Source organism: Dendrobium catenatum, unplaced genomic scaffold (genome assembly GCF_001605985.2).
Source record: "Dendrobium catenatum unplaced genomic scaffold, ASM160598v2 original_scaffold_31010, whole genome shotgun sequence".
NCBI classification, from domain to species: domain Eukaryota; kingdom Viridiplantae; phylum Streptophyta; class Magnoliopsida; order Asparagales; family Orchidaceae; genus Dendrobium; species Dendrobium catenatum.
Window position 1 is genome coordinate 220024 of NW_021349468.1, and position 11235 is coordinate 231258.

An 11235-nucleotide genomic window follows, 5' to 3' on the forward strand; every position below is an offset into this window, starting at 1 on the left:
GTTCCAACTAGTTCAACCACTCCTACAGTTGTCTCCTCCGCGGGAACAAGAGCATGTTATCATTTTGAAGGAAAGAGTCTCACATATCAATGTTTGTCCATCCTGTTCTTCCCAACTCCAAAAGGATGAGATCGAGAAATTGATTAGGAAGATGCTAGAGGTAGGGATCATTCAAATCAGTGATAGTCCATTTTTCAATCCAATGCTTCAGCAACAGTTTCATTTGTTCCACCTTATGTGGCACTTTCGAAGAGAAGTATTGATAGACCGACTGATTTGATTGGGAGGGAATTAGAAAGTTTCCTAATCAAGAGAGAGTTGTTTAGGAAGATTCTTAATCAAAGAATAATTATTTAGGAAAGTTTTAATTATAATTGGAAGAGAAATATTTAGGGCAAGAGATCTAATTTGAGTTCAAAAATAAGAGGGAATTGTTTAGGAAAAGGGGGCTAATTTGGGAGGGAATTAAGGAAGCATATTTAAGTCTAACAATAGGGTGATTTTAGGATTATATTTTGATTTTGTTGAAATTAGAATTTCTTAAGTTGTGAGAGTTCTAGCCGCCGTCTAGGGATTTGGTAGAGCCGAATCTTCATCTTCAATTGAAGATCCAACTGTATCTTGTTGTTTTATTTCATATATGTTGCAACAAAAAGAGTTTTGGTGTGTTCTTCTTCATAATTTTTTATTTTCATTCATTCATTTCGAGGAAATTGTGTCCACTTCCTATCAGTTTTAACTACTCATACACACTACAAACAAATGAAAAATGAGAAACATAAAACAACACCAAATAGTTAAGATGATGCTGATGATAATAGATGATTATTATGATGATGAGTATAAAATGATGATTTTATAAAGCCGACACAAACTAGTTGGGGTAAGGCTAATGATAGAATGACTGCTATTTAAAAACCCATACCAACTAGATGAATGTGAATAGTTTATTTAAAAGTAAATCAATTCTCAATCATTAATTTTGTTCAAATCAAAATTTCTAAGGCTCAAAATATGAAACTAATATAGTAGAAATTTAAACAAAATTGCACGCCAAGGGAATTCTCAAGTAAAACACCAAAGTAAAACCCGGATTTTGTAAACATTGGTAGGGAAAACAGAAGTATAATTTCTTACCTGAAATACTGCATGTCTAAAGTGCTCATAAGACTGTGCATACATCATAGCGGGACTCGGCCATTGTACATAAACAGCACTAGGTGATGTCTGACTACATCCAACAGAACCAAATACATTTATGGTTGAAGGGTCAACCGGCCTGTAGCCCATCTGAGAGTAAGCCCCATCATATTGCACGTGAGAAGGCTGAAGAACATTGCAAACTCCAAGGGCAAAGCTATTGCAAGGTACAAATCCCCGAGCATATCTAAGCATTAAACAATTAAAAATTAGTTCATTGAAGAATGAAGAAGTTAACCAGAGAATAAAGAAACTGCCACAATGAGTTTGCCTTGGACCTATCATAACTTCGATCATAATCTGGATCGCTACGGTCTTTTTCTCGGTCTCGAAAGATGGCAACTCTGGATGCTGCCTCCTTTATGCCTATCCTTTCCAGCTCTTCTGTTACATTCCTAAAGGTTTCCTTCTCATCTCCACTTGATGAATTTCTTCCATCAGCAGCAGCAACAAGATCATTATCGGCACTGAAAGAGCCATTGAATATGCGGGCTCGCGCTTTATCATAATCCTCTTTTCGTTTTTCCACAGTGCGGAAAATGATCCTGTTTCTTTGTCCTTCCATATCAATCTGGGATGCTTTGCTTGGTCTTGGCCTTATAACAATCTTAACTTGTCCTTTTTGCTCATTTTCAAGCTGCTTGGTAGGAATATCTGATAAACAGATGGCAGGATATCTGCTTTCAGGAGTTTTCCTTACAACTATCCTGCTACCTGAACCATCTGCAACATTCTCAACTACCAAAGTTTGCAATCCGTAGTGTTGAGCCACACGGTGAGCTGCACACCTGAGGTAAGATGTAGGGAAGTGCTGGAATTCAAATTGGCATTGATCAGAACTCTGCATGAACGTCTGAATATCCAACTCCATCCGTAACACTACAATTAACGATATATCATCAACTCCAGAAAAGAATAATAATAAACTCTAATAATCAAAGCATAAATTGTTTACATTATGCATCTATTCTTAATATAATGTAATAACGGTTATACACTGCAAAAGTATGCAATACCTGGTAAGTAAAATCTCCAAAGAATCAGAGTACTATAATAGGGAGAATTATTAGGTCCGGTCGCCGGACCTAAATTTTCGTCCGGATTTCGTGCGCTTTTACTGCGCTTTTGATGTATTTTTGAAAAAGAGCAGTTAATACATAATTTTAATTGCATATTAGTTGCTCTTTTGCTACCCTTTTACTGAGTATTTGAAAAGCGCAGCAAAAGGGCAGCAAATACTCAATGAGTAAAATATTTGTTGCGCTTTTACTATATTTTTGCAAATACTCAACAAAAAGAAGCTAAAATGTAATTAAAATTGTGTATTAGCTACTCTTTTTCAAAAATACATCAAAAGCGCACGAAATCCGGATGAAAATTTAGATCCGGTGACCGGACCTAATAATTCGCCCTATGATAGAGAACAAAAACTAATACACATTCGCATTTGCATTTTCTCTGTTACTGCTAAAGAGAAACAGGTAAAAAATAAAAGGTAGCTTAAACTGCTCATCTAAATACACAAATTAGAGACAAAGTTAAATGAAAATCATTTATTTCATCTATTGGTGGACAGAGGTGCATTTAAGATCATCATGAAGAATTTCAACTAACAAAACAGGGTTGAATGAAACAAATCAGTATCCTTCAATAGGACTATGTTCGAAGAAAAAATGCTAATTATAACTTCAAATATATGAAAATCTCACTTCTGCTCACAAGCAAGAAATTGCAACGATTTTTCTTTTATTGGAAAAAAAGGTGTCAAACTAGGTTTGCATAAGAGGGAAGAAAATGCACGCACTACACAAAGGAAAACCATTTCAGTCGTAGACACAGAATCCAGGTTTGCATTCAAACGTAAGAAATAAGCAACATTAGGGTGGGTGAACATATACTCATCAAGAATATATACTTTGGACAGAGCAAGACACATTTAGCAAAAAAACTCTCATAATACCAAGCTTCATTTCTTATTTCAAGAAAAATTAGTTAACTGTTATATATATATATATATATATAAACAGTGTCCTTGTTCAGATTGCATGACATAATTAAACCAATGTATTTATCTAAACCAGACCAAACTAGAGAAGAATTGCATGACTCCAAACTTGCAGCCACACGATGCACACTGTATGACCCTCAAACCTGCACTCAATCCTACTATCTCTGTTATTGCTTGGCCATCACCATTGCTTCTCATACAACACCTCTCCTCTTATTGTTGGAAACCCGTTTCCTCTTCTTTTAGTATGAGGGATAAGACAAAACAATTAACTATGATGATAATTCTAATGAAATCACTTTGAGTGATGAGAGTGGAGAAGACTTTGGAATTCATATATTATGACCTTAAAATTGCTTGTTTATGTTAGGTTGAACTGGGAGAATTTATTTAGTGTTGTTTATCGCTTTATGTGACAATAAATGGCCTATATTCAACCTTTTAAGATGTATTCTTATATCTTACATTGATGTTAGCATATTATTCATTAGTTCATATTTTTCATTAATTTAATGATTTAACTATGAAGCTTCTGCCTCAAAATGGGCATCGCCTTATGGAAAAACCTGATTGCACACTTTCAAATCATGGCAAGGTTTGAAACTAATTCATAAATAATTATTGGGAATGAGAATGCCAATGGCTAGTAAATGACCAGTTTTATTATAGTGAGGCCTCCGGAGGCTAGCCCAAATTAATGAAAACAAAGGAAATCCATCATCTGATATATTACAAAAGTTCTAGAGATTTCATTTTAGTGCTATGTAGGTGCCATAGAAGGGCTCACTCCTACACTAGATAAATTATTATGTGCGGAGTCCGGATGTGTCTTGACACATTTTTTTTATTTTAATTTTTTATGCATCAACGTGAATTTTTTATTAACGCATGACCCAACGACCCAACCCAGCTAATTCAATAAGCACTCTTTTTTTTTAACCCGTGCTTCATCCCCAAATTTTAGTCCTCCAAATTTTAGGGTTTTGACAGAATAAAACTTTTCATACCTGCTGAGAAAGAAAAATTAAGAACATATAATGAATAGGCAACGGGCGATGATGTTGGAAATAGGTTTGGAGGACTTTCAATTCTCTGATGAGATGACATGCTCAAGGAATAGTGCGGAGGAAGAAAACTTAAAGATAAGAAGACTGCAACCAACTATTGAGAGTTTATAGGATAAAGCAGAGAGTGCAAGATTGGTTGAAACGAAAGTGAATTTGGTTGGATAACCTATAGATTTTAACTTATAGGTAAATTTAAAACTCCTCCTAAGTTCACGTTTTTGTGAATTTATTTTGAAATTTCGTCTGCTCCTTATACCGGTTATGAGTTCATAAATAGATCCTCTAGAAACAGTAATGTTCTCCGAAGGGGTATAGACACTGTTTACATCATATACACAGTATTTGTATAAGGGGATTTCCTTACCTTTTGTGGATCCCCTTGTGCAGAAGCTTATACACACTGATTGGATGATTATACAGACACTATGTACAACTTATACACACATTATATACAAGTTGAACACAGTGTGCGTACAAGGGCTTTTAACCTTGTACACATTGTGGGTACAGGGCAATTCTTTATCGTTAATTATTTCCAACATGTATAAATAGGTTGTGATGATTTTCTCTTAATATTTTTTGCATTGTTGGTTGTGTATAATGGTGAGGAGGCATATGAGGCTTATTGCAGGAATGCAAATAATGCTGGTTTTAGTGTTCGCAAGGAACATCACAATTATTGGCCCAATTCTAAGAAGATAAGACGCAAGGATTTTGTTTGTTCAAAATCTGGTTTCAAGAAAGGTCTTGATTTGAATTTCCAAATGAAATATCGAAAATCAAATACTGGAACTTGTTGTCTAGCTATGATTAAAAATATAGTGGATGAAGATGGAAATTGAAAGGTGCACAAATTTATAGAAAGCTACAATCATGATTTGGCTAAAGCAAGAAGACCATCTACTAAGATAATGTAGGAACATGAGTGATGAGAAAGCATCATTTCTACAAGCTTATATTCACAGTGTGTACAAGGTTGTAAACAGTGTGCGTACAAGCATGTACATAGTGTGTATACAAGGTTGTACACAGTGTGTACAAGGTCGTGTATAGCGTGTGGAAAAATATAGCAGAGACTATTGACAAGGTTGTATACAGTATGTGCACAAGCTTGTGCACAATATTCAATCTTGAAACTATTGTTCACTTTCTTAAACTCCATTAAATTTATGAATTTCCTCCGAGCCAATTGATATTCGAACATAATTTAGCTAGACATCCTCTCTGAAAGTTCTACGGTATACAAGTTCACACATGAACAATTTGTACATTATCCAGATAGCTCTAAATGTTTACAGTTACATAATATCCACAAAAACAAGCTTGCCCTATATATTAAACCCTAAACAGCTAAAGAGGACGAAGACAACGATGATCGACCATTTCTTCTTGATGATAAAAAGCATAGTAATCTCTGCGTTGACCAATCGTTTCTTTCGGATTCCACACGTAGTAATCTCTGTTGAACGTGACGAGAGCTCCAACTCCCAAACCCTAAAAATTTTTTGTCTTCTACGAGTTTTCAAAACTAAACTAGCGCATCGTCTTCATTTTCCAAATCTATAACCTGCGAATCGGGTTGGGTCATCGGGTTGCAAGAAAAATATTATTAATTGAATAAGTTGGGACGGGTCGTCAAGTCACATGTTAATAAAAAAATCCACGTGGTTGCATAATAAATAAAATAAAAAACACGTGTCAAAACCTGATTGGAGTTCGGACAAGAAGCTACGCCGGACTCCGCATAGAATAATTTCTCCCTACACTAGCAAATCTAATCCTAAGAAAACTCACACCTAACCTTAAAAACTAGAGGTTTTTGTTTTAGTACCAGGCAAGTGCACAGGAGGGTTTGCTCCTATACTAGTAAATATAGTCCTAAGAAAATGAAGCACGTGTGCTCACACTTATATTTTTAAAAAACTAGAATTTTCTTTTTAGTACTAGATAGGTGCCACGAGGGGCTTTCTTATACACTAATAAATCTAATGAAAGCAAGCATAGGGACTCACACCTAACCTTAAAATACTAGAGATTTTTGGGTGACTAAATTAAGAAGGTGCCTAAAAAGCTTACACTACACTAGTTAGTCTAGTCCTCAGAAAAGGAAACACGGGGACTCACACCTAACCTTAAAAGACGAAGAATTTCTTGGGTTTTCAAAGACTAACCTAGATAGAAAACACGAGGACTTACATCTAACTAGGGGCAACTAGTTTAAGAGGCACTCAACCTACACCCTGGGGAATTGGTGAAATCTAACTCTAGTTTTCTTTTGGATTTTCAATAGCTAGACTAGGAAAAATGTCTATGGGGGACTTATACTAACATGGCATATTTTAACTAAGGGCTACTCTACCTAAACTATTGGGAGGAAACAAGCCAATTTTAAATTTTATTAGGGTTTTTAATAACTAGACTAGGAAAGATGCCACAAGGAGACTTATATTAACCAGCATATTCTAGTTAAGGGATTGATTCTTCACACCAACAGGGGATGAGAAAAAATCAATCAACCTGGGGTTTATAGACCTATAGATGCCTAAGTATACAAGGTGAATAATAGGATGAGGAGTCTCAGGGATTCTTAACCTAAAAGTCTAGGCTAATGCTTAAATAGGATCTAATGGCTAATCTACCATAAACAAACCTAAAAATTTAGTCCATTTATATCACAAGAATATAATAGGACCCAACATCAATCCTCAGACAAGGAAACCAATGTAATCCAAGTTGGCAAATGAAAGAGATTTAGAATTTCATTTTGATTTTTTATTAGAATTTTTTTTTTACATTCTCAATCAAAGATCTAGAGCAACACAATGATACATCTGCTGGGGAGTAAGCATTGGTGTTAATAGCTTTAAAATGAGGACAAGGATTGCAAGTAATTCCTCGTCCTAGATAATAGTGATTTTATCAGAGCATAGGAACACCTCAAAGGGATTTAGTTTTGAATTTGTATTTTGATTGGATTGAGATTGATTTAGACTTGATTGAAATTTGAAGGATTTTGAACTTGGATATGTTTGAATTTAGGAAGTTTTGAGTTTGAAGATTTAAATTGAAAGAGCCAAATTTGAAGAGATTTGAATTTGATGATTTTTCATTGATTTTGAATTTGATTTACATCAAGCATAATATTTCTTTAGAAACTGCACATTGATAGGAAGCATTGGGTAGTTCCCCTTACAAGCAACTAGTTGATAAGAACCTCTTTGGTAGACTAACTCTGCGACAAATGGTGCCCCGCTCGCCCCCGCCCCAATATTGGTTCAAACTTCCTACCAATTTTTCAATGGGCTAAAATAGATCTCTGAAGAACCAAAATCAAGTTTCCTACTGCGAAAGTTCAAGAGCGAACTAATTTATCATGATCTTGAACCATGCGTGACTAATATAGCTCCAGATCTTGTTGAGCCCGCAAGCAATGCTCTTCTAAACCATCGACTTCCTCCAACCAAAGTTCAGCATTTTGCTCAATTGTGATTTGATTTTGAATTATGATTTTTAGTGATAGAAGTTGTACCTTCAAAGAGAACAACTTCATGCCCATACACTAAGGAAAATAGAGTGGATTGAGTCAGGATCCTACAAGTGGTCTGATAAACCCACACGGCTTCAACCAACTTTTCATGCCATTGATGTTTATTATCATCCAAAGTTTTATTTAAAATCTGCATCAAAATTTTGTTGAAAGTCTCAATCAATCCATTAGCTCGAGAAAAATATATTGTTGAGTATATCCAATTAATGCGTATAATCCAATGCAAAATTATTTATTTTTGTTGACATGATTGCAAAACCATTATCAATTATAATTCTGTGGGGTACATTGAATTGATATGCAATATAGTCCCAAAAAATTTTAAAATATAATGTGATGTTACTTATTGTAGAGGAATTTCTTCCGCTCATTGGGAAAAGTAGTCAACCGCAAAGGACAGTTACTAGGCCCAACAATATATATATCCCAACTTTCCAAAGGCCAAGATGCTATCGTGGGATGCAAAATATTAGGGGACCCACACCATGAATTTCACATTGATGACAATGTCTTGAAATATTCATGCAATCATCAAACATCGAAGGCTAATAATACCCAAGTACGATCCACACAGATCATCACATCAGCATTGTGTAGTCAATACAATGGTTCAAATTAACTCAATTATTGATGTTTGTAGTGTACGAGCACATATTTCATACTGTACGGTACACGTGGCATTGACCGTTGGTGTTTCAATTCGTTCGGTACAATATTTAATTAACCATAGTATTATATGAACACCTATTTGTATTGTACAATCAGTTTGGTGAAAGATTGTTCAAACTGACTCCTCGGGACAAATGATTTAATGAATATCGTCCAGTACTATTCTAATCATATTGTATAATTTGACCACCTTTTTCAACTATTCGGCCAGGACAAATTGAATTCTTCTAATCGTACTATACGATTTGAATCATACTGTACGATCAGCTGAGGCTTATATAAGAAAATGTTATCCTAAGATTTTAAGCACACAATCTTCCAAATCCTCTCTTTCTATCTTTAAATTCTTGTCTTTAGCATCCCCATGGCCAATGGCAAGCATTCTAGAGCATTAGTAAGAAGTTCCTCTTGTCATCCTGCGAACGACATATTCCAATCTATGGAATATGAGTCAGCATATCATCGGTATAGGTATGCCCGCACTACTCTTATGATCCTCAACCAGGACATTCTAAATGATCAGGTACTAGATCTCTTTATTGGCATCACTCTCTAATTTATCCTTACTCTAGCAATTCCTTTCAACTCAAATTTCTTACATGAATTCATTGCAAGCCTAAGACTTAATGCTGATAGAATTACTATGCAATCTTATGTCTGTAGGCATTCCATAGAAATTACTTATCAGGACTTTGATCAAATCCTACACATCTCTACCACAAGAATAAAACCCCACAATGTTAGCTCTAGGGAAGATTATGATTGGACCAAGGTTAATCTGACCATTAGAAATGAACCACTCAATCAACACCAGTCCCTTGGAAACACTCTTAACCAAAATGGCCGCATCATCCAACATATCCTTAGAACCTCAATATTACCCAAGGTTGGAGATAGAGTAAACATTACCCTCTATTATCGGTTGTCACCTATTTTGTCATGTCTGGGACAGAATTCGATGTAACTAGCATGATGATTAGAAGCATTAATAATATGACATCCATTAGAAATACAATAGTCTGGTTTGAAGAGAGCTTTGGGAAGGAATAGAGGTGTAGTTGAGAGTGAAGGAGAAGAGTTGTGAATGCAAGAGAGTGTAAGAGGGTATTTCTCACGCGGTTGCTCCGGTCAGCATCCACCTAGTTCCTTCTTGTATCAAAATTTTCTTGAGAAAAATTCCAAGAAAAAGTTCTTGGAGTTAATGAGTCACTGGTAACTCCACCGTACTAGGGAAGATGAAAAGGATTCGGCTACTTCGCCGCACCTGTGAGGCAGTGAAGGTGAAAAGGATTCAGCTACTTTGCCGCACCGAGGAAGGTGAAAGTGATTTGGATCTCAACCGCATCGTTCGTGGAAGTGATTCTTGTAAAGGTTTCTCCGTTTTACAATGGGGACAAAAGAATAGACACTAAAACGTTTAGTACAATACCCGGAGAAGACTCTAGAGAGTGAACGGTGGTCAAGGTTAACCAAACCACTATAAATTTTTGGTGCATTCGTTCTTCTTTCTTTCAGCACATTATTTTCAATATTTTTATTTTCTCAAATGTTTTTCTTTCTTGCAAATTTGAGTTGAAAACTAATATCTTTGTGATACAAAAATTTTGAGATTGCTTTCGAATTGATTTTTTGTTAGAAAAGAAAAAGAAATAAAAATATGAAAATAAAAAGAAGAAAAGTATTTTGTTATTCATTTTTCTACAAAATCCACACAAAAATTTAGTATTTGAATTTACCTATTATTAGCTTCCGCATTACAAAATCTACGTTTAAATTTTTTAGTGATGAATTTGATTTAAAATTTCAAAAAAGAATTTTTCAAAACAATTTTTTAAATACCAATTCACCCCCCTTTTGATATGCGGTTATAGTTCAAGTGGTTTAACAACCATAATTTGAACTTTCAATAGTGTAATGAGCCACTGACCACCTCGGATTTCATGCCCTACGAGTTTGTGATGTGACTTAGGAGGCAAGCCAATGAAGAGGATAGAGAGTGGATTTTAGAGGATGGGATGCATCAGCCTTCTTTAGCGTCGAGCTCTGTTTAAAATTGCGCAATTAGAGGCGCGCCACAAGGCGCGCCTTTGCGCAATTTGACCAAAAAACGCCTCGAGGCTTACGCAATTCTTCACCTGGCTGAGGCGTACGCCTCACCTGGACTGACGCGCGCCTCAGAGGCGCAATTGCGCAATTCTGGGTGAGGCGTACGCCTCACAGACTAGGCCCCACCCACTTAAAATAAACCCTCTTCCTCCCTTCAACCCGCACGGGCTCCCTCATTTCCGAAATATTTCCCTTCCAGCTCTCTGTTCGCGAAACCGAAGGCGTCCCGCACGGTCGGCCTTGCTTCCCGCCGCTCTTCCCGCCGGCGCCGCCCCTCTCCGGCGAAGTGGAAACTTCCGGCCACCCTCTAGGAGTACTCCACATTGAATTTTAGGTATTTTTATTAAGTTTAGGGTTTTATTTTTCATGTTTAAGAAAAACTAGGGTTTAGATTTTTTTGATTTTTTTTTAGTGTATTTGGTTTTTTGCTTTAGGAGACATGGTTAGAGGTAAAGAAAAGACGAATACGTCATTGCGGAGGGACCCTTCTTGGAAGTATAGTGTACAAGTTGACATTGGCGGCGGAGAGAAGAGCTATGTCTATTTAAAGTGCAACTTTTGTGAGAAAGTTGTGAAGGGCGGAGTAACCCGCATGAAGGAGCACTTATCATGCTCTCACAAGAACGTAGCACCTTGTG

At 36.1% G+C, this 11235-nt stretch overlaps 1 protein-coding gene across 1 annotated transcript in view; it reads right to left on the reverse strand.

Annotated features, from left to right (window-relative positions):
- LOC110097311 (R3H domain-containing protein 1) overlaps window positions 1-11235 on the reverse strand; it is a 29746-nt gene that overhangs the window by 9639 nt on the left and 8872 nt on the right. The window contains exons 2-3 of the mRNA XM_020823602.2: window positions 1479-2079; window positions 1138-1387 (exon numbers count right to left, since the gene is read on the reverse strand). Coding sequence (XP_020679261.1) covers window positions 1138-1387; window positions 1479-2079 — 851 coding nt within the window. The remainder of the gene's footprint in view (window positions 1-1137; window positions 1388-1478; window positions 2080-11235) is intronic.